This window comes from Lissotriton helveticus, chromosome 11 (assembly GCF_964261635.1).
Source record: "Lissotriton helveticus chromosome 11, aLisHel1.1, whole genome shotgun sequence".
Taxonomy (NCBI): Eukaryota; Metazoa; Chordata; class Amphibia; order Caudata; family Salamandridae; genus Lissotriton; species Lissotriton helveticus.
The window spans coordinates 882,806,825-882,831,451 of record NC_136072.1 but is presented as its reverse complement, the minus strand read 5'-3'; the positions used below and the strand labels follow the sequence as shown (position 1 = coordinate 882,831,451).

Sequence of the window (24,627 nt, the reverse complement as noted above, 5' to 3'; positions counted from 1 at the left end):
CTTCTGGTTCTAGTTATTATTACTTGTTTTTCCTTTTGATCTCTTTATTTTTATCACTAAGTTCGATTGAAATGTATACCATCCTTTCTTTAAATCATGTAAAGACAAACCATTGAAATATTGTAATGTGTTTTACCCACATAAATGGTTCTGGAAGTTATACATTGTGTAACAAGGTATTACTATTATATTTAAAAACGGCTGCCGTATTTTCACCGCATATATTTTGTTGTTTCCTTTGTATATGTCTAGGACACTAATCGTGTTTTCAAGTCCAGTAATAATGCTTGCACTTCACCTGTGAATAAGATGCTATAGGACAAATTGTGTTGGGTTTGCCAATGACATTTGATATGAGATGAACACTAATTGAATGCCTTCTCTAGACTTGGATACATATTGTTTGTGGACGTATTGGGACGTCACTCTCCAAACACTATCACAGACCTTGGAAACATGTGAGACTCAATGAAGTATATATACACACATTCTCCAAAGAGCATCCTATCCCGAAGCCCTGTTGGCTGGCAGTGGTGCACGTTTGGGTAAGGCAACCCATACGTATCAGCCTGTTCCTCCTCTCCTCACTCCCTGCACTCCCGCCACTCCTAGCCCGCACTCCTCACTCAACGGCGCGCCCTCCAGTCTCTGCACTCAACGCACTCCAGACCTACACCCCTCCCTCAACATCTCTCCCCCCACCCCCACTCAAAGAAATACTGACATACACCCCTCCCTCGACATCTCCCCCCCACTCCCTGCACTCCCGACACTCCGAGCCTTCACTCCCCCCTCATCAGCGCCCCCCGTATGCTCGGCACTCAACCCAGGCCAGACATACACCCCACCCTTAACATATCCCCCCCGCCACTCCAAGCCTCCACTCTTCCCTCAACAGTTCACTCCCCCCCACCCTTAGCCCCCCCTCCACTCCTGGTCCCCACTCCCCCCTCAACATCTCTCTCCCCACTCTCACTCCCCATCACTACACTTGCCCCCCCGCAACGACCAGTCTCCACTCGTCCCGCATCTGCCTCACCCCGCCTGTCGCTGATTACCCTTCCAATAACTCTAACCCCACTCCCAACGTCACGCTGGATATAATCATGACCACCCTCCTCCAAGTGAAAGAAGAGCTCCACTCGCTCAAAGAATTACTCCTCCCGCACCCCCCCGCACGACCACATGTCAACGAATGAACAACACCCCCCCACATCCTAGGCACCCCTTACATGGGATTTCTATCCCCTCTCGCAATACCTCCAACAGGCCTAAGCGCACTATCAAGACACTTCCTAACCGCCCCTTACATTGGACCTCTAGCCCCTCTCGCAATACCGCCAACCGCCCCCAGCGCGCTATCAAGACTCTCTCGGACCGCGACATACACACCCTACTCAGCACATATGTCCCGGCAACCCAAAACAGCTTAGCCACCACGCACATGTCCATTTCTACGATTCTCTCCAACCCCAGTAGGCACCCCACGTATAGCAACAGAGGCTCTGTTCCCAACAACCTCACTAAAGTCCCTCTCACTACGGAACCCTCCACCTCCCCCTGCACCCCCAGTCTCAAATGCACACTTCTCAACTGTAGATCGGCCCAAAAACACTCGACGGAGGTCGCTGACCTCATCCTGTCTAGGAACCTTGACCTGGCCATACTAACTGAAACATGGTTAACCGAATCCTCCAATCCTATCATGGATATCCTAGTCCCCCCCAACTACTACATCACTAGACTTGACAGGCCCAACAAGACAGGTGGCGGAATCGCCTGCATTTACAAGAGCAACCTCTCTATTAATAAAGTCACCGCCCCTTCTCTTACCTCCTGTGAATACTTCTGCCTTGATGTCACCAGTGAGAATAAACCTGTATGCTCGTTACACATCATGTACCACCACCCGGGGGACAACCTCGTCTTCTCCCAACAACTCATGGACACAATATTAATCAACGCAGGACGGCTACACACACAAATTTACCTTGGTGACTACAATCTCCATTGGAATGATGGCAGTGACGCAGTAGTTAATAGCCTCAAAAGTTTCCTTACCGCCTCTGACCTCACTCAAATTTGCAACACTCCGACACACGACAAAGGCTCGACCCTCGACCTGGTCATTTCCAAAGAAGGCACCACTCAACTCGACTCAATACAACCTTGTGACTGGTCAGACCACCATATTATAACATTCATCATCAAGGAAAAGGTAAAACTCATCCCGGTGCAATACGCCATGCCCAAAGTCTGGAAAAGAGACATGAGGAAACTCAATCCAAACTCTCTACCCCCCAACAGATGCAATCTCCTACTCCCCCCTACCGACACCTCTGACGTGCTGGTCCTAACTGACCACTATCTCAACTCCATGGCCACAATAATCAATGAGGCCGCTCCAATTGAAATTGAAAAGAGTATCCATGAAGATATCCAACCCCTGGTACAACGGGAGTCTCAATGAAGAGAGACGGGCTATGCGATCGGCAGAGCGTACCTGGAGATCAATTCCCTCGACATTGCATCTCAAAACTCTTAGGAAAAAGAGAAATGCATACTTCAGGAAAATAAAACGCTCAAAGTCAGAGTTCTTCAGAATCCAGCTAGACCAAGCTAAAAACCGTCCAAGTAAATTGTTCGAACTAATCCGATCTCAATCTAAGGAACAACCCCCAGCTGTCGACATTATCAGCACTACCCCTTCTTGTGAAGATTTCGCAGCTTTCTTCAACAATAAAACTGACAATATAAAGAGCGACCTCCGCAATGACGCAAGCCTGTACTCAATACCCAACTGCATAACACCCACTGAACTAAAAAACAATGCGACATTGTCATCCTTTGACACCTACTCTGAAGGAGAAATTGGCAGAATACTCAGCACTCTAAAACCATCCAATCACCTCACTGACCCTCTTCCTGCTAACGCCGTAAAAGACTTCATCCCTCTGCTACTCCCACTCTGGACTAAAATTATCAATAGTTCACTACAACAAGGAACCATCCCGGACTCCCTCAAAGTTGGACAAGTTACACCTTTACTGAAGAAACCAACAGCCGACCCCACCGATCTAAACAACTACCGTCCGATTACCAACATTCCCACTCTCGCCAAGCTGCTAGAAAAATGCGTCCAACTGCAAATGACAAAGCACATAGAACAGTTTGATCTCCTCAACCCACACCAATCAGGCTTCCGAGCAGGGCACAGTACTGAAACCGCTATGACTCACATTATTGACGACGCCATCCAAATCTTAGATCAAAACAATACCTGCCTCCTCATCCTTCTTGATCTCTCTTCGGCATTCGACACAGTGAAACATGAGAGCTTACTCGAACTCCTAAAATCAAGAATGGGCCTATCTGGGACTGTGCTTCGTTGGTTCACTTCCTTTCTACACAACAGGTCTCAAAAATTCAAGAGCAAAAACCTAATGTCTTCCCCAGTACCGGTATCGTTAGGCGTCCCTCAAGGATCCTGCTTATCCCCTACTTTGTTCAACCTAGTTATGGAACCTCTGACCACTCTGTTACAAGCATCCAATGTACACTTTCACATGTACGCCGATGACACTCAAATATACCTCAAGTTACAATCCCCCAAAGACATCCTGAGTCTGAATTCAACGATCAGAAACACCCAATCCTGGTTGGCTGACAACCACCTCAAACTCAATGCTATGAAGACTGAGTTCCTCCTAATCTCACCTCCCACGAAAATATCTTCCGCACAAACATGGCTTAAGCACCTAACAGCACTCAATGTCCAACCGACCATCGTGGACTCAGCTAAATCCCTAGGCATAACACTAGACACCAACCTCAGCATGCAGCAGCATATCAGCAAGGCTACTAAGGGGGCGAACTTCCAAATAAACACCTTGAGAAAACTGAAACCCTTCCTCCCAGCAAAAGACTTCCAAACACAGTACAAGCTCTAGTCATCCCTCGCATAGACTATGGCAGCGTGGCCCTCTGCGGCCTCCCCCTAACGACAACTGCACCCCTAAGAGCGTCACTAAATGCGGCAGCAAGACTCATCACTGGATCAAAAAAGCATTCGCATATCTCTCCTGACTTCAAAGCCTTGAACTGGCTGCCTCTGGAAGCCAGAATTCAGCTGAAAATTGCCTGCATGACGCACAAGGCTATACACTTGAAATCACCCAGCTACCTCACTCATAATTTGACAATCTCTGGTGGGTCCAGAACTACCAGGAGCACGAACAATCTTCTGCTGAAACCGCGAAGATTCCGGAAGGAAAAAACCTACAAACGCTCCTTCTCTGGTATGGCGCCCAGGATCTGGAACGCACTTCCTCCTGAAACGAGGCTCATCTCTTCCTCCCTTCTTTTTAAGAAAGAAGTCAAAAGTATCCTTATGGCTAAATACACTTGAACAATTTCGCTTGATTTACATTAAGAACAGTATTACCAGTATTGTGTTATGATATTGCCTATATATTCCTATGCACGTGTGCTTTGGCGTATTTTAGTCCTTCTTTATTTTTACAGCGTTTTGATGGCCGTCGCTCCAACTATGCACTGCTACCTCATACCTGTACTATGCGTACTATACATACTATTTTGTATAATAATATTACTCTGTATTATTTACAGCGTGTGGATGGCCTACGCTCCAATTTTGCCTGCTACCTCATACCTGTACTATACGTTATATGGGTACTATGTTATATACTATATTGGTGCTATGTACATGAACTTGTTGATGACCTACGCTCCAACTATGCCTGCTACCTCATACCTGTACTATACGTTATATTGGTACTATGTTATATACTATATTGGTGCTATGTACATGATCATGTTGATCTACCTCCCTACTATGCCCCCTGGTTCCCCTACCCTCCACCTGCCTTTGTAAAGCGCTCTGTTATCTGCAAAGATCTTGTTCGCGCTATATAAAACTCTCAAAATAAAAAATAAAATAAATAAAAAGAGAGAAACACACACTCTGGCAATGTGGTTTACAAAATAATTTATTCACCTACTCCCATCGCCAATGACATGAGGAACTGAAAAATACCCTATGCGTTTCGGCGTGTCAGACGCCTTGATCACAGGTGACATACTGTTTTTTTCTTCAGTTTTAAAGCACATCATGTGTAAACATAAAAGAGGGTTTCTAGGGTTAAACATTTCAAAAATGTCTGTGGCAGCCATCTTAACATGCCATTGCTCCCTTCATCCTTGTGCATCATATGCTTCATTTAAGATTTCTCTGTGATGTTCCTTGTTTGCACAGCATTTTGTCCAAAGTTACACGTCCACTTCTACCCGTTTCCTTCCTCCTTTTCTCCCATTTTTCGGAAATTCCTGTCAATCCGCTTCATGCCAACATCTCCTCAGATCCTTCAAATTAAGGCCAAAATGCTGGACATTCTGATTTGACATGCCTAAGCTTAGTCTTGGGTATACTGGCTCCTATGTAACCCTGGGCGTAGTTTGCGTACTAGCGCTACGCGTAGCTACGCGAAGAGCACTTCGCACTATGCACGCTACGCGTAGCTACGTGAACGGCGTAGTGCGGTAGGTAAAAGGCTGTACGCAATGATTGGACAGTGCCGTATGCTTGTCCGCACAGTGCAATCATTGCGAACTGCATCATGCACAGTGCAAGCAGTCGTTTTCTGCCGCTCGAGTAGATTTGTACTCGGGCGGCAGCTTTCTCAACGTGGACTGGTAGTTTCTCATCACAAGCATACTGACCTCCCCACATTGAGAATCTCGCCGGCAGGTTTATTTTCCACTCTCGCGATGGGCAACTTGATGTTGTCGCCAGGATGTTGATTTTGCTCGCTCGCGGTCGCCAACTTGACGTTGAGGACCGCGAGCGAGCAAGAAATGCTCAACACGCGTTTTTGCACTGTGCTATGTGCGATTCGCATAGCTGTGCAAACTACGCACACTCCGCAAGCGTAGCATAAGTTTCCACCCAGGGTTACTCCTATATCTACACCACATTAAAAAACACCAAGGTAATTTTTTGGCAGACACGAATTACAGTATTAATATTATGGGGTCTTAAATCGACTTCAAGTTTTGAAACAATGTCCATGAGATTGGCTGGGATATAATGCAAAATATGACAATAATAATTTTTGGGAGGGAATATATTTTTGGCTATGGCATTACTCTGTGGTGTTAGAGAAGCGTTGTCATCCATGCAAACAGTTAGTATAGTTTCGACTCATCTGGGAACAGTGTGAAGGATACATTTCTGAATAGTCTCGAAGGATGAAGAATAGCCTAGTCTTATTTGCTATTAAGCTGCAGAGAAATGTCAGCTGACCATTTTTAAACTCATTGAAGGTAGCTCATAATCTTCTCGAAGTAGGCGAATGTGGATTGAGAACAAAGAAATATTAAAATATCAGAGTGATGGGACTATGAAGAAAAGTTAGGGATTTGTTGATGACAAATAGTGGTGGGATGAGAGTAGTGAGGATGGGAAGGAGGTTAGGCGGAAAAATAGGTAATAAAAAAAAGGAGTGTGAAAATGGAAGGAAAGCAAGAGTTTAGTTACAGACAGAGAACAAACAGACATATGACACGAGGGAAAGAAGAGAGGGAAATGAAGAGAAGCACAGAGAAAGAAATGAAATGGCAAGGTGCGACATAAAGGAAAAGAGACAAAATTTGCAGGAATTCATAAAAATAATTAAAAGCCAAAACAGTGGCGTAGGGAAAGGGAAAAGGGAGAAGTGTTAAAGGAAAAGAATAAGAGGAAGGGGGCATTCAATGGGAGGAAGATGTAAAGAGAGAAAAGTGCAGGAGTGTTCCAGAAAATGAGATGGAAGGTCAAGGGAAAAAAGAGGAGAGGGAGATCAATAGAAATACTTATGTTATGTTATGTTATGTTATGTTATGTTATGTTAACAAATGATTTATAAAGCGCGCTAACACCGATTGGTTTCTTGGCGCTAACAGACAGAAGAAGGAAGACTGCTTGAGCAAGGAGTAGACGGAATCTATTGAAATGCTTGAATGAAGAGCCATGCTTTTAATGCTTTCCTGAATGTAAGCAGGTCCTGACAGGACCAAATTTCCAAGGGAAGGGTGTTCCACAGACGGGGAGCCAGAGTGCCAAATCAGCAGCCTCCAGACCGTTTACGGCTGAACGATGGTATCTGCAAGAGACCCAGGTGGGCAGAACGCGAATTCCGCGATGGGACATACTTGATGATTAGATTGTCTATAAACCTTGGGCTCTTACAGTGTAGAGATTTGAAAATTAGGCACCCCGTCTTGAAAGTGCATCGCTGAGCCACAGGGAGCCAGTGGAGTTGCCTCAATAGAGGGGAGGCAGATATCCAGCTGGGACGATTTAAAATCAGTCTCGCCGCATAATTCTGTACCATCTGAAGACGTTTCAGAAGAAAAAGCGGGAGGCCCAGATAGACAGAGTTTGCGTAATCTAGATGGGAGATCACGGTCGCGATTACTACCTGAGTAATGGCTTCTGATGTTAGAAGACGTCGCACTTTCCAGATTTTCCGCAATTGGAAAAAACACTTGGAGACCACCTGACCTACTTGTGTTCTTAGTGAGAGATCACTATTCAGGGTGACTCCAAGTGTCCTTACCGAGGAGGAGGGGATAGGGGCTTGACCTAGGTCAGGCGGCCAGTAGTGCGGGCCCCAGTGCCTAGTGCTGTCTCCAGTGAGTACCAGCTCGGTTTTTCCTGGATTCAGTTTTAGATGATTCTGGTCCATCCATGTTTGGATGAATCTCATTGTAGATTGGAAGGTGGAGATTGATGCTTCAGAATTGTCGATAGAGAAGATCAACTGCAAATCATCTGCATAGTTGAACACCGTTATTTGTTGGTTTCTCAGTGCCTGGATCAGGGGGAATATGTAAATATTAAACAAGTGTGGTGACAGGGAAGATCCCTGTGGAACCCCACATGTGATAGTTTGTTTGGTGCCAACTAGTTCTCCAAGTCGGACTGCCTGTGAGCGGTTTTCCAGGAAGGATTTCAGCCAGCTGGCTGCAGACCCCTGGATGCCGGCCTGTGTGACACGATCGATCAAGATGGAATGGTCGACCGTGTCAAAAGCGGCCAACAAATCCAGGAGTACCAGGGCCTGGGGAAGACGCTTGTCTACGCCATCTCGGAGGGTGTCCAATACTGCTGTCACAACCGCCTCCGTTGAATGAGCGGGGCGAAACCCCGCCTGATGGGAATCGAGGCGGTTGGATTCCTCCAAGAAGTTAGACAGGCACTTAGCCACATGTGCCTCCATTACCTTTGCCATAAAAGGAAGTAGGGAGATCGGGCGGTAGTTTGCCTTACAAGTGAGGTCGGCCCCAGGTTTTTTAAGGAGTGGAATCACCGTGGCTTCCTTAAAGGCAAGGGGCACCGAGCCAGATGATAATGAGTGGTTAAGGAGAGTAAGGGCAGGGGTGGGAAAGACAGAAAGGCATTCTTTTAAGATGTAGGGGGGACATTTGTCTGACGGGGCTCCGGATTTAATTCTTCCTAGAAGTTGCTGGAACTGTTCGGGGACGATCGGGGGGAACCTGCCTAGGGTGCTAAAGTTGTCAGAGTTGTTGGGGGCGACTGATGTTAGTGGCGCCACCGCACTCAGTGGTTGAGCAATGCTGGCTTTTATGTCTGCTATCTTCTCAATAAAATAGGTATTGAGCGAGTCACAGAGGGTTTGTGTCGAATCTACCCTTGGACGTATACTATCCAAATTTGTCAACTCATTTAAAATGGAAAAGATGTATTTCGATCTATTAGTCGAGTTGAGAATACGGGCAGAAAAATAAGCGGTTTTGGAGGAAAGGATGGACTTCATATAGTCCTTCCTAGCCACAATAAATTTGCTCTTTGCGTCTGGAGCATAGTTGCATCGCCATTGTCGCTCCAATTGGCGCAGGGCCAATTTCATTGCTTTTAGCTCAGGAGTAAACCATTTTTGAGCATCTGCTCGCCGGGCCAGTTTGATTGGCTTATACGGAGCGTGGATATCGCTGGCAGCTTGTAGCCAGCCCGAGAGTTTAGCTTCGTGAATATTAATATCAGAGTGAAATGAGGGGGTAGTAGAGCCCAGTGTCTCACAGAAAGCTGATCTATCCAAGGAATTCCATCTCCTTGCTTGTCCACCTGCTTTTGTGATGGTAGGTCTAGTTGGGGAATAGACAAGGTTGAATTTAAGCAGGAAGTGATCAGACCATAGGCAGGGGGTGATAGTTGGGGTTGTAGTTATTGAGGTATTAGTCCAAATCTGGTCTAAGATATAACCTTTACAATGGGTGGGTGCTAGCACTCGTTGTGTAAAATTCAAGTTTGTTATGACAAGCAATGATGAGAGTGAAAGATAAGTGTGCAATAGGTGGAAAGATTGAAGAAGGGGCAGAGGAAAAACAATGCTATGGGGAAGAAGGAGAAAACATACATGAAAAAAATGGGTGCGAAAGAGAGAATGGAGAGTAGGGCGTCAAGAGAAGGGCACAGAGGAAAATAACCAAATGCTGATCTGAAGGAGATGGAGAAGCTGGGGGCCACTGGATAGGGTGTCACACTTTAGAGGAAGTCTTTTCCTGGGCGCTGCATTTTTATTTCTAAGTTTGTGAGAATATGTTGAATACCTTTTTATGTTATGTGACGCCGTTGATCTTGCTTCTATGACTAACCGAACAGGGGAGCCACAGGATATTTTAACAAAACACTTGTTCACCATCGCCATGACCACACTCAGTAAGTATCCACACAGCGGGAGGAGTAAAACATCACTTACAATTATACTTCTATAAAAAGCAAAAGCAGAAGCAATGCGCAGGACAAAAACCATAGAGGCAGCATTTCAAGACACTGTAAAACAACACTGCCTCCACATGAAACAATGTCACAAACCGCTGATTCTAACGACCTTGCGCCAAGTACAGGAAGGGTGGGTCAGGTTAAAAACCATGACATTGACAGAATGGAAGCGTATTCCCTCCCTAAAATAAAGGTGATAGCTGCACAATTTTTGTTTCACTTATGTTAAAACATACACTAGGTAATAAAGCATAGCTCAGTAATACTCAGTTGTATGAGTTGTACAATTCTGCATTGCTGCTTGTAATTAATCACACGCAGTCCTAGATGATCATTTTATTGCTACAGTTCATACAATCTAGGACATGCTGGGTTTAGTGCACAAATCCCCAAAATATACATATTATGCCCCATTGTAAACTACTAAACTTGTAATGGGGGATAATTATTGCGCCCATGAATTCCAAAACCTAGGGTATCTGATTAATTAGGTGTCTGCATTATCTATAATCCCTCTAGAGTGTTCGTTTTAGGGCCATAGTCTGAGCAGGTGAAAAACAAACATGTTTACTAGACTACTATCATCATATATTAAGAAGATTCCTTTAAAGTGTAAGAGGGCAGAGATGTTGATTGTGAGTAGCACTCCAGTTAAGTGCGAGAACCAAGATGTATTGTGAAAATAGGGCAACATGTGTAGGAAGAGGACACAGATGAATGGTGAACATGTGACTTCAAGCGTGTAAGATTCCAGACAGTATCATCTTAAGGATTTTGGGAAAGACACAATTTGGGAGCCCCTGTGCGAAACAAATGTGAATTCTCTTACCCATTTCCTGAGAATTCAAGTCTGCATGATGTCAAACAGTATTAAATTCTATGTTAAACATAAACAGTCTCACACAAAAACAGTTGAAAAATCTTTTGCCTGGGACCCCAAAAATCCTTAAGATGACACGGGGTCAAGAGACAGTCCGAGGTAGAAGTGGACAGAGATGGAGGGAAGTTTAGATAGATAAATAGAATAGGCAGTGGTGAAATAGAGAGAAAGGGCACTTCCTAGTGTCCCCTTTCAAGGTGGGTTCCCCAGCAATTGCCCAGTCTGCCCATGCCTTAAAACATCTCTGACTACAGAAATGGAGGAGATGGATCTTCCAGGTTCTGTTAGCCCGTTCCATGCTCGTGTCGGCCAGCGGCCCTCGCAAGCACTACCTCGCTGGTGCTGCGCACGTCCGTTGGCTGATGCAGCCCCGCCGACTCATTAATTCTCCCGCACTGTGGGAGAATTTGCCCCACGGTTAAGCGGTTAATATGCTGTCATGGGCATGAGTCAGATATCATGGGTGTAGGAGGGCAGTGACTGTTCTTAAGTGTCAACATTATGTAGGTGTTATAGAGTATTAACACCTCAAATTAGTATGTGATGCACATGAAAAAGATGAGTGAGAATGAGGGTGACCTGATGCTGGCATTGATAATATCTGTGCAAAATTAAGTGAGCAGCAAAGCATGAGTGCATTTCTAATTATGTGTAGGTATGCAGAGGTGAATGAAAATGATTTACATTCAGTCCTAAAGACCTGTAATGATGTGATTCGGTGTTGCAGGATGTGAAATTGTAGACCAGTACCGTTTGAACCGAGCCTGAATTCTTATGAACATAAAAGTCATGGGCAATATCTTGAGTCACATCCCAGTCCATTGTTTTTTTGCTCACCATTCCACCTCAGATTATCAGCAGCTATATGCAAATCAGTCTTGGGCCTGCCCCAATACGTATAGTCTAGCTTAAACTGCCAAGACATGTCCAATCCGCACTCTGAATTCTAATGTGGCATACTCCGTCTAAAAGGATGACACACCAGCTCTGACGGTCAATAATTGTTTCAAGACACTTTATTAATCTCTCATGCCATCTACAGGACCACAAATGTCCTGCCTCTCCTAATTCAATGCATGTTGCTTGGTCACCAGGATTTGATGTTGAGGTGGCTGCGATATTAAAGGATCTATGCTACGAGGCAGTCTATAATTGGAGAAAATTTCCATCAGGGAAGAATGTCCCTTTAACAGTGTTCAGAAAGTCAGTTTTAAGCAATGTGCTAATAAATATGGCACTGGCACAGGAACACCAGTTGTGAATCATAAAGGGCAGAATTCAAGTGAGAGGAAATTACTTGCTTGGACATGCTGGGAAATGGCTTGGTTGGACACACTGGGGAAACAGCTGCCACATGTCCCACTGAAAATATATTTGGTTTATACTCACCCTCATGTGGTACACAGTACACTGGGCCGTCATCCGTGGTATCAAATGATGAAAATGAGCCACGGGAAGACCAGGAAGGGGACGGCTGTTCCACAACAGATGGCGGTTCAATGAAGCTGCAGTTGAAAGTGTTGTCCATGTCGTGGTGAGCCACTGGAAGGAAAAAGAACAGCAATGACGCTATGCAGCAGAAAGGAAGCACCACAAACGTTCATTTTAGTGTACAATAGTACTTTCTTGAAGGTCTTTTTTTACCACCAGAGGAAAGGAGGTTATTAGAGCTTGTTAAAGGGGCATAGCTGCAAAAACGGCCCTGTAACAAAATCGGCCGAAAACCGGCCCTGGCAAAGAGTGCGGTCGCACCCCCAGGAGAGAGGGGGGGGGGCCGGCTGAGCACTTTGCCAGGGCCGATTTCGGTTCCCAGTCCGGCCCCGTGTGCACTTTGGAAAGAGCATTCACTGCCCACTCTCCTCCCTGCTGCTGTCATTCAGCAGCAACACCGCCCCCATCCTGACGCTCGGATCAGGGCAGGAGGATGAAAAATAAAATGGTAATGAATTACCATTTTATTTCTAAATTCGAGGCTTTGGGGGTATTTTTAAGTGGTGCAACGCTTCTCCGCTCAAACGGAGGAGCCTCCCCTGGTGTTGACTATTGGGCATAGGGAATGACATGTTCTTTCTTTTGAAATGCTGTTCTGTCCATTGTACGTTTGGTGTGCCATGTTTTCATTTAAATGCTTGTTCTGGCTGCTGAAATGCTTTCTCTGTGTTACAGTTGGTATGATGTGTACTCGTTAAAAAGGGTATTTAGGCTGTTATACATTTTGTATGGCCAATTCTTCTGCTTCAACACTTATTTGGGAAATTGTATAGTTAGTATGACTGGAACTTTTCATCAGTACTATTCATCTGGCTTCTGTACATTCAGTATGACCCTTCGTTCCCACTGGAATGCTTGTGCTGCCAGATCTGGGGTTTTAATGTTTTCTCAGTGCTTCGGATGCTTCCTGAATACACAATCTCTAGCTTCTGAGGGCCCATTGTGTTTGACTGGGCTATGGCCGTCTTTGTTTCTCTGGCCTTTAACCACCTCAAAAGAAGCGCGCGCCTGCCAAAAAAATTTGCAGTCATGGGCTTGTTAAAACTTTAAATCCAAGAGCTACACAAAAAGAGTCATTATCTTCAGCCGGTCAAGATTAGCTTTGAAGCTTTAGTCGGGCCTGTGTTTTCAGCGCCAGCAGTCTTGCTTCTGTGGACACTGTTGGAAAGTTCTTGCTCCGGATCTTCTAAGTGTTTTCCGGGGTCAAAGCAACCGAATTATCTGCTTTGGCTTCCCACCTGTCTCTGCTCAGAACTCAAAAAGTTCTTTGTATCCCAGGTTCTAAGGTATACCACCAGAATACAGAGTTTTGGATATCATATAAAAAATGTTGCAGCCAGAATATCGACTACCAAAATATGATGACGTTAAGTGTATATGAGTAAGTATAGCTGTGCTATTTTTAACTCCACTTAAAAATACTTTAGATATATGCTTCACAGGATACATAGCTGTGTAGTTAAGAATATTAAATCTATACTTAACTATCCATAGTTAACTTGACAATATTTTGTAGTCAGCATTCTGGCTACAATATGTTTGCGGGGTGATATTGAAAACTTGACAGTCATAAAAGACCTTAGGTCTGAGGGGTCAAAAAGGTGAAAAATCAACTGCGCCCTATGTGACACATATTTATTTATATCAGCTATAGTGATTTACATAGGAACTATATAGAGTTATGCATGAACTAAATTGGATGTGCTTTGTGCCCTCTGTACTAATTCATATAAACTACTGCCATATCAAGCACATTACTTTTGTAAGAAAGATATTATCATGTAATAAACATGCTTATATCAGGGATGCCTTTTCAGTGCATTGAAGCGTCTAAAATAAATATTGGTTGTAAAAGAGAGGACTATTATTTAGGGAGGTTGGTTGCCCAGCATATGGAATAATGATTCTAATGTGTACAAATTTCTAATTTGTAACTTAGGGCAATGCGTCAAGTTTTAATGCAGTACCAAAACAATAGTTAGGTAAAAACATCAAACAATAACAATCACAAACCAAATTAGTAAAATGGAGTACAATTTAATAAATAAAATGACACAAAAATAACAAAAATGCAACAAGGGTACTTCATGGCATGAACTAAAAGTGTTTACATAAAAATAGCACCAAAAAGCACTTAGCACGAATGATATGGACCAGGAACTAGCTGTGATTTCGGCTGACTAAGATAGAGCGCAGGCCGAATACACAAAGCAGGTTTGTTTAAGTCAAAGGTTTTTCATTCTGCCCTAAAATTAACATAAAGCAACATATATGGTGATAGGATAGAATAACCCTGATCCCCATGCCCTTGTGGAGGGGTTGTAAAAAGGCATCCCTCCTCACTGGATCAAAGTGGCAAAACCTAAAATTGTGCCACTCGTGCAGTGCTCATTGAGGCCCCCTACCCAGTAGTACTGTGAAATTACCATAAGATAATGGTAGGAGAAAAATAAAGTTGGGTGTGTGTCCATTGGTGTTGTGCGACCATGGTGGGTAGGCCAGCAATGTTGGAGTGGACGCCAATGGGAGGGTGGGTACAGGCCCTTTCTACATGCCAGGTCCTGCAATCAACCCCATGCCAGATTTGGTCACCCACAGGGGTTGGGCGTCTAACCTTGTGCCGTGCAAATCCAAAGGCCATGCATGCAGGCGTTATGTGTGGTTGCCCTGTAGTGCACGATCAAGGGCCTCACACTGTGGGGTATGGTAATAAAATGTTACTTCACATAAAATACAATAGAAATTCACTGAAAAAACAAAGGTAGAAGTGGCCTTTTAGTTAGGCATAGTAATACATGACTTAAAAACATTTTTACACTAGAAATGCACAGAAAAAAACAAAGAGTAAAGTGATGTTATAGTTAGGTTAAAATGTCAGTTAAAAGTACCATATATATACACTGTGGACCTTACTGCGATGTCAGGCAGAATTGCTTCTGCCCAATACCGTCACAATTACAGATCTAACCAACCTCTGGTCGGCGGTCCCGACTGCTGAATTATGATGCAAATGCACATGGTGCGGTCTCATACTCCCATTTCTCAATTGGAGGTTGTGCTACAGCCGTAAACCGGCCGTAGCACAAGCTCCCATTGAGAAATGGGAGATTGTGTTGCACTGCTTGGAGGGCACCTCAAAGTGCCTGCCATACAGTGCAGGGGTCAGCAAGGGGGACCGTAGGTGCCCCCTCGGCCCCCAACCAGAGGCCGCAAGAAGAAGGGGGCCCTGCAAGGGGCCCCCTAACCCGCTTTCCCACAGGCTTTCCTTGTCAGAAAGCCCAGCATGGAAAGCCTGTCAGAAACCAAGCATCAAAATCCCAACGGTGATGACGCTGTCCATTGGGATTACGATCCGGTGCCGACTGGCCAATGGGCTCCTTGAGCCAGTCAGAAGCAAGCCCAAATTACCATCCGGTTTCAATTTCAACTGCCTAGATGGTCAGAAGTGAAACCAATGATGAGTGTTGGAAAGCCTCCGACCTGAGGTCAGAGGCTTTCCGACAGTCATTGTAATCGTCCCCTGTGCAGTTATAGTAAGGAGCACGTTCCCATAGGAACATTTTTGGTTTACTTTCAATTTTGGCACTGTTTGACGAATGTTTACAGAACTGTTTAAAAAAATGTTTTGAAAAGTTTTGGCATCATCCATCAAGCAAGCTGAGAAAAAGAGGGAGGGTCCCAAATGCATTTCCCCATTCATTTTCTATAGGAAATGTTAGATTAACTACAGCCAAAACAACGGAAGGAAATGTCATTAGTGATGTCATCAGTGGTGTCACTGACAATGTCATGAGTGATGTAATATGTGGGGTCATAAGCAGTGCATTGCGTGGGTGCAAGTTATAGTTAACTCAACTAACTATAACAGGCTGAATTTCTCTGGTTTGTATGAGTAAAATCAGATCCTAACCATAACGTCCCTGTAACATTTGTTTTTTTTGTGAGTTTCTAAGGTTTTTTAAATACTATCTGCTAACTATAACGTCATTGTAAACTTTTTATGTGAGAATTTTTAAGTTTTTTTAATTCTATTTGCTAACTATAACGGACCTGTAACCTTTGTTTTTTTGTGAGTTTCTTAGTTTTTTAAAAATGTTTTACTAATTATAATGTCCCTGTGACCTTTTTTTTAGTGAATTTCTCAGGTCACGTTTGCAGAGAGGTGGAGAAAGTGGGCTGGGCCTCCAACCACCTCTCTAAAGTTCTGCTGTGTAGGACTTACAAGGTCCATCTGGAGCCAAGGAGACTTCATCTCCCAACTAGTAGAGTGCTGGGAGGCACAATTGCATAGTTGTGGAGAAAGGTGGCGTGGCCTCTGAAAACCTCTCTGTAATCCTGCTGTATGGGACCTACTAGAGGTAACAGGAGGGGTAGTTGGCCCCTAAGGACGCCCTTGGGGGACTACTACCCTTGCTATTATCTCCAGTAAGTCCCACACAGCAGGATTGCTGAGTTCTGATAGCAGACCATGCCCCCTTTCTCCACCACTCTGCAAACATGCCTCCTGGTGCGCACTTGGTTGGAAGATGAAGTTCCCTTCACTGCTAAGGGTCCTTAGGGGCCAACTAGCCCACCTGTTTCCTCCAGTAAGCACAACACAGTGTGTTTGCTAAGAGGTGGTTGCAGGCCTCTCCCTTTTCTCCACCACTCTGCAAACGTTCCTCCTGGTGCCTAGGGACTTGAATCTGAATCATCAAGAACTATTTAGGACTCCCTGCTTCTCTAAAGCCCGGTTGGGCGACCATGCTTTCTCAGTGAAAACTGTGTCTCTTTGGATCTCCATGCCTGTACACCTTCGTAAGGCTGAGACAAAACTAGCATTCAGAAAGGCTCTGAAGACCTGGCTTTTTAGCCATCCTTAATGGCCCCCTATCTTACTGTTGAATCCGCAGCTAGAGCTGGGACACCTCAGTTGGAGGTAGCTGACGCTGAATAAATGCCCACTGATTGATTAATTGAACATCCCACTCTGACTGAGCTCAAACATTTCCAGGGCTTTTAGAAAATTAGAATAAAGTGCACTTCTTCTCACTCATTCTGACTAAGGGTTGATCTTGGCCCTGTTTCCGGTAAATTTGCCTTCTCATATGATTCCTTTTCCTCGCCGTCATCCTTTTGTTTCATCGTCTCCATTCCTGTTTATCAAGCAGCAGCCAAACAAACAAAAGCAGGAGGCTGGAGACTGTTATAAATGTGGTCTCTAGTTGGCAGTGGTTTGCATCCTGTCCAAGTAGGGACCCTCACTTTAGTCAGGGTAAGTAAGTTACACCCTCAGAATAACCGTGTTCACCCCCTTGGTGGCTTGGCACGTGTAGTCAGGCTTATCCAAGAGGCAATGAGCTGGGGAGCCACAGTGATATCCGCGCATCCTTGCCCACCAGAAAACCATTTGGGAATGCCTGACTTTAACATGGCCGCCGAGGACTATGCCTGATCCTTTGAATGTGGCACTACTCCTGGGGCTGCTCTTCCTTCACAGCTCTGAGAAGTGAGAAGCGTTGAAAGCGGAGGTGGTGGCATCTGCCCTTGCTTCCCGTGTGGCGGTTCTACACTTTGAGGCATCTGGGCTGAGGCTCACATGAGGTTCCCCGTTAACAGCTCCTCTTTCCAATGGTGACAGCCAGTGAATGTAAGCAGCAAGAAACAGTGGGAGAAAGACCAGTGACTCACCTATGTGCTGATGCCCGGTGGAACTACCAGATAGCTAAAGAGGAGATGGGATATGGACTCTCGCCGTCACCTACCCAGCCGGACCTTGGGCAGATTTTCCCCTCGTCTCTACGTCTTATCTTCCTCCTACCCCTTTACCCTAGCCCCTTACGCCTCCTTGCTCCAGTCACCTTGTTCCCTATATTCTTTAAATGCTTTTCTTGATACTTATGTAACTTTTAACTGATGTTAATTGCAACATTATTGTTCCTCATGTTAAGCACTCTGATTCCTTCGGGTCTAGCCAGTGCTATATAATAACTCATTAATTAAATATGTTCCCATTTAGTACTCTTTCTCTCTTTGTCTACTTCCCTAGCTCCTATCCCCTCACCCCTGAATCTCTCCCCTTGCCCGCTACTCTGCCTAACCCCTTTACCTTTGTGCCCTTTGACTAAGCACTCATTCTCCCCTTGTTGGGGAAAGATCCAATATTTATACTCTGGAGTCTCAGCGAACCTGCTGAGAGAGTCCACTGCGCTAAGGGAGCCACTCACAGCTGAGGTATGGTATGGCACCCCTTGCCAAAGCACTCCCTCTCCCCTTTTTGGGGAAGGATCCAGTATGTAGGCCTTGGAGTCTCAGAGACTCCTCTGAGAGAGTCCACTGCGTAAAGGGAGCCTCTCGCAACAGAAACAGAGAAGTGATACCACTTCCCCTGGGATCACAGCTTACTGGACTTTGGATGTTGCTTTGACTCGTCTACCAGTTTGTGTCCCCGTCGCTCTTCCCCTCCTCTTTCCATACAGTGTCTCTCACCCTCCTCTCCTCTTTCCTGCCCTCATTAGCTGTCTACTTCCCCTGCTCCTACCCCCTCCCCTTAATCTCTCCCCTTGCCTGCTTTTCCCCTTGCGTATTTATGCTTATTGTTTATCTCAACCTTACCAGTAACTATGTTGCCATGCTCTAATAACTGTGTAACCTTTGTAATGATGTAACCTGTAACTATGATCTGATACTCATGTAAAGGGCTCTGATACCTCCGGGTTTAGCCAGCGCTATATAAAACCTTCAAAATAAATAAATTAAATAAAATAAATAAATGTATTTGTACACACACACACACAGTAACACAGTGAGAACATCACAAAAGGACTCCACACCAGTTTAGAAAAATAGCCAATATCTATCTGTTCAAAACACAACCAAAATGAAAATAATCTGAAATGCATAAATCAAGTTATGAATTTCCAAAAATGAAATACAATTATAGCCCTTAGAAATCAATGGATGTGCTTACCAGGAAAAAGTGCCTTAAATGCGATAAAAAACAAACCTGATGTGTGTTGTAGTGGAGGTGAGTCGCTAAAAAAACAGGTGATGCATTGGTTCCTCACTGCTATGCAGGTCACTGGCATGGTGATGCTCAGGGACAGTGTGTTGCAAGTAGAAGGTGATGCGTCACTAGTAGCAAGGGATGCATGAGGTCTTTAGGATGATGCAGACTTGTTGAGGCATCCACATCCTGGGACGATGGGTGGCACACGGGAGGTGCTGTGTCCTTTGCAGGCGTGACACCACAGTTCCTTACTGCATTGTGGTGTTGATGATGAGATCGGCACCCAGAGAAGATGTGTCGATGATCAATAATAAGTCAAAAGTCAAGTCATGCTGCATCGATACCACTGCGTTGAAGCAGGCACTGCATGAGAGTCAGAGCTGTGCATAATGGACTTCGGTGATGCATTGTTCGAGATTCATGCAGCGGTGGTTCTTCAGCAGCGCTGTAATGAATAGTTGGATCCTGCATTGTAAGCCGCGGTCATTGCATTGAGCGGAGACCACGCTCTGGTGCTGGCAGCGGCTATGCATGTTTTGCAATGATGCACTGGTTTTGAATGTCGCTTGGAGTCAATGCATTGGTTTTTCTTCTTGTTGCACCAGCACTCACTTCCAAAAGCCCCAGGAACTGGATTTGGCACCACATGACAGAGCAGGGCTCTCAGCAGAGGAGCACGGGTGCTGGCAGATCAAGCCTTTGATGGGCCTAAGACTTCCAACAGGAGGCACGCTAAACTCAAGCCCTTGGAGAACCTTAGACAGCAGGATGTAGAAAGCAAAGTTCAGTCCTTTAACTCCCAGGATAGAAGCAGCAGGCAGCAGACCATCATAGCAAAGCAAACAGCAAAGTGGCAGTCCCTCCTGACAGCAACACAGCTCTTCTTCCTGGCAGAATGTCCTCAATCCAGAAATGTTCTGAGTATATGATGTCAGAGGTCCAGTACTTATACCCATTCCAGCCTTTGAAGTAGGCAAACCTCAAAGAAAGTTCTTTGTAATGCACAAGACCCAGTCATTCCCGGCCTGGCTCCAGACACACTACAGGGGCTGGAGACTTCTTTGTATGGGGACAGGCACAGCTTTATTCAGATGTCAGTGTCAATTCCTCCCACCACTCTAGCTCAGGAAGGCCCATCAACCTGGTAATGGGCCATCGGGCTATTGAGGGCACATCTCAGCTCCCTTTGTGTGACTGTCTAGAGTGAATGCGCAGGATCTCAACTGTCACCCTGACCCAGATGTGTGTTTAGAGACAGGCAGAGGTACAGAATGGTTAAAGTAAGAAAATGATAACTTCCTAAAACTAGGATTTTCAGACCTACAATTTAAAAAAACACATTCAGTAAAATATGTATTTTTAAATTGTCCAGAGACACCAAAATCTAATTTTCTATCAGATTCCTATTGGAAGATACACTTGTAAGATGTTACAAGGCAGCTACAATGCTAACCTATGGGAGAGATAGACCTTGCTGTAGTGAAAAACGTAATTAGCAGTATTTCACTACCAGGACATGTAAAACACAACAATACAGTACATGTCCTATGTTTTAAATACACTGCACCCTGCCCATGGAATGACCCTGGGCCAAATTTAGGATTGCCTTACATATAATAAAAAGGAAGGTTTGGCCCTTCCCTGCAGTGGCAGGTCTGAAATAGGTTTGCAAGGCCACTCATGTGGTTGGCACAATCAGTGCTGCAGGCCGACTAGTAGCATTTGATTAACAAGCCCTAGGCCCCCCTGGTGCACTGTACTTAATTACTAGCAAATCAAATATGCCAATCATGGAGAACCCACTTATCTTGCATATTAGGCACATATGCAATTGCACTCTAGCACTGGTCAGGAGTGCTAAAAGTGTGATAAAGTGCCCACTCTCCTAAAGAGTGCAAAATTGAAATTCAGCACTCAGTCAAAAACAGGAGAGCAGAAGCAAAAAGAAAGGAAACCACAACAAAAGATGTCAGGTCTAACAGAGATGATGAAACAAATGAGTGAGAAGAAGTGCATTTCATTCTAATTATATAAAAGAAAAGCTCTGAACGTATTTGAGATCAGTCATAGTGGGGATGTTCCAATCCCAAAACATTTTCTGAAATTGAAATTCTAGATAAAAAAATCCTTGTATACATGTATATGTCCTTTACATAACACACCACCAAAGCTGCCGAACTCCTTAGAGACAGGTGCATCACTTGTGAGGGTGAAATTTGTATATAATTAAAGACAATCCTCAAAAGAGCCGGTCAGGCACTCACAGGTCAGAAATCTATTTCATTATTTTATTCCTTCAGAAAACAGATGTGTTTCGGCTTGTATGCCTTTCTCAATGTTTGCTCCAATTGTGCTACTTCAACAGTCCCATTTAAATCTATACAACTATGCTCCTATTGGCGGGTAACTTTAGGCATAGAAGAAGGGCAGGCCTGCTAAGTTGAATCCTCTGTTTTTGAGTTCAAAGATGAGTGATAAGAGTACTTGCATGGTGTATTATCGAGGGCCTAAATCAATCGATTGCTCAAGAGTCACTTTAATTGCTAAGCCGTGCCTACTGGCATTGACACTGCTTGTTAAGCTTGGTATCTGCCACTGCAGATCCACTTGGGAAAGTCACTGCAAATATATGTCAATACTCCGTAGGGGTGCAGCTTATCTGAGTGGAATACCCCCTGGAAAAAGACATGGGGTGTATGACAGGGCAAAAATATACACCTTCTCTGCATTTTTGTTGTACATCTCTAGACATCAAAGTGTGTCAGTACACCCTTTGTGAATCTGGATTGGATTTTACTTGTTGTGTTCCATTTGCTCATCTGTTATGTTTGGCCTCGGAAACGTCACAGGAATTCGACCCCTAGAGTAAACTTGCACATGTCTTGACACTCTCCCACCTCTCAAATTTCATAAAATGTGTTCCCAGATTATGAATCCTGTGGAATTTTAATAAACTTCACCTTTTCATTTAAAGGCGTACTTTCTATTGGGCAAGATAGACTGGGTGGTGTATATGGGACTAGCCTAGTGGAAAAATATGGGGAAATGTCTGTTGATGATACTTACTGAAATAGCAGGCGACACTATCACCCACCTCTATGGGATTCACATTATCAAGCTGAGAAGAATGAATACCTGATTGGCCCTTTCAGTTCTGAGTCCCATAAACTGCATATCTTCAGGAAGGCGTATTTCCAACTAAGTCATTTGTAAGCTATAATCGCTGTATTCTTTAGGTTTTTACAGAAAACAAAAAGTCCTTGTCCTATGCTCTAATGTAAGATTCAAATGTGAAGAGGAAAGGAAGACTACAACACATAAAACTGCCCTGTAGAGAATCTGGTGGAGGGGAGATAGAACAATTCCGTCTCAAATAAATCTAAGCCAAACATCGCCCTAATTGGATCACAGCCCTGTACTTGTAATGCCGTCTTCTTATTTTTAACAAAAAAGGGGCAAAAGAAACAAAATGACAGGTAGTTACTTAAAAATACATAAACAGGATACAAGGAGGCGGATATTGCAGTCCAGAAGGAACCCCTAGTGGGTAGCCTTTCCTGCAGCTGGCAGCTCTAAAACATCTGTTTTCACGGTGGCCAGTGAGGAGATAAATGAGAGCCTGACAGTGATGAGAGGAGGAGGGAGGGTTGGCTGGGTTGTTACCTTGGTGACCATGTCTCACAGACTGGGTGCAAGTTCCATGTTTTTCAAGGTCACCAAACTCCTGGTCAGTTTTAATAGACGACCTGTATTTTACAGGAGTCAAACATCTGGGAATGTTTGTTTTTCTGTTCAAATATCTGGAAGAAGGGCCAAATTAATAGACAATCCACTACTGGAATTTGCTCCTCCATATTTTACTTATTTATATTTATTATTTTAATATGATATGGCAGGCGCTGCACACCTCTTGGCTCCTGTTACAGAATTCCAGGGGAAGGAGTTGCAAAGTAAAATATAATAGCAGAACAATGATTATGCCTTTATTTATGATCTCATGCTAAGAAGAATTACTTCCAATAAAAAAAAGTTAAATGGAAATAATGTGGGAAATATTTTGAGTTTTTAGAGTTTGGCTGAAAGAATACTTCACCGCAAAGATTGTGGAGTACCTTGTTCACCAAACTTGTGTTCTTCTGCTCCATTGAAGGTCAGGAGAACCACCATGTTTCCGCTGCCTCCAGTGGAGCAAACCTGTAATCAAGGGGCAAAATTGCATTGGTGTGTGCTTATGCGTGTAAGGATGCAGACCGTCTACCTATTGATGGAACAACGCATTGTGTTTTTTAGTGTTTGGGTCCCTCATGGATAGCCTGAAGGTCCTGAACAGGAAGCAGGTCAATGACCCCTATGCACGGAGGAAAAACCTCACTGAACGTTAATAGCTTTATTCATTTTTTCCACAACAAACTCTCACTTTGGGAGTTTGTTGTTGAAAAACAACTTGCTCTGCAAGTGAATTGAGCATGACTTCAGCACATTGAGCTTCAGTGTCTTTAGAGGACCGGTATGTCGGCTTTTAAATTGATGGCAGCATTAAATGAAAATGTTTATTGTTTCCCTGTACCTGATACAAATCTAAGTGCACACTGTCTAAATATAAAAATAAATAAATCATCAAGGGCCCTGTAACCTTTGTACAAGTCTAAACATGTTTTTTTTAATCTGTCGTATTTTTCGCTTCTGTCGCATGGACATATGGGGATCCAGACAGGCACCCACTTTCACAGTGAGGGCTGACTGGGGGCTAGCAAAGAAGAGAATAAGGGCATGTGAAATTTCAAATCTTTTTCTGAGAAACTACACACCATGTTAAACAATTATACAAATGATGCACTTGCTTGCAATTTGTGATATCTCAATTGAGAAGTGCATGCAAGAGACTACCTCGAGTTTAAAAGTCACCAAATTAGTGACAAGTGGGCAGGTTCACTAAGATAATATATTTCCCCCAAGACATTTGCTGCACAAACGAATCCTCTGCAGCAAAAAAGACTGTGCATAATTTGATACTGGCGTAATTTGTGCAATTTTGCATAATTTGCATAACACGAAATTATACAAATTATGCAAGCGTAACCGAAAATCTTGCATGAATCTAAAAGTGAAACACCCACGCTAGGACGTTTCATGGACGAAATCCCCAGAATTTATAGGCCGTACTGAATTATTGTTTTCAACTATTAATTCCACCAGCCGATCGCATTGCAGCTGCTGTGTTGAACTGGATGACTGCTGGAGAGGAATAGCAAATGATACTGCCAGTGCTGCTGCATCTGCTGGCATTGTCTTTGCTTTGGCTGCCACAATTCCTAGAGCCAGGTAAGATGTCTTGTCCCAGAAAATACCTTCCTGTGCCCCATTTCCTTTGTTTTGGATAGAGCCTCCTTTGCCAATAAGCAACCAGTGTTCAGCCACACAATACATCTTTTCTGCTCACTGTAGGGCCCAAGCCTCACAACTATG

At 44.3% G+C, this 24,627-nt stretch overlaps 1 protein-coding gene across 1 annotated transcript in view; it reads right to left on the bottom strand.

The window, feature by feature from the left end:
- SCARF2 (scavenger receptor class F member 2) overlaps positions 1–24,627 on the bottom strand; it is a 629,499-nt gene that overhangs the window by 15,476 nt on the left and 589,396 nt on the right. The window contains exon 10 of the mRNA XM_078667105.1: positions 12,072–12,224. Coding sequence (XP_078523231.1) covers positions 12,072–12,224 — 153 coding nt within the window. The remainder of the gene's footprint in view (positions 1–12,071; positions 12,225–24,627) is intronic.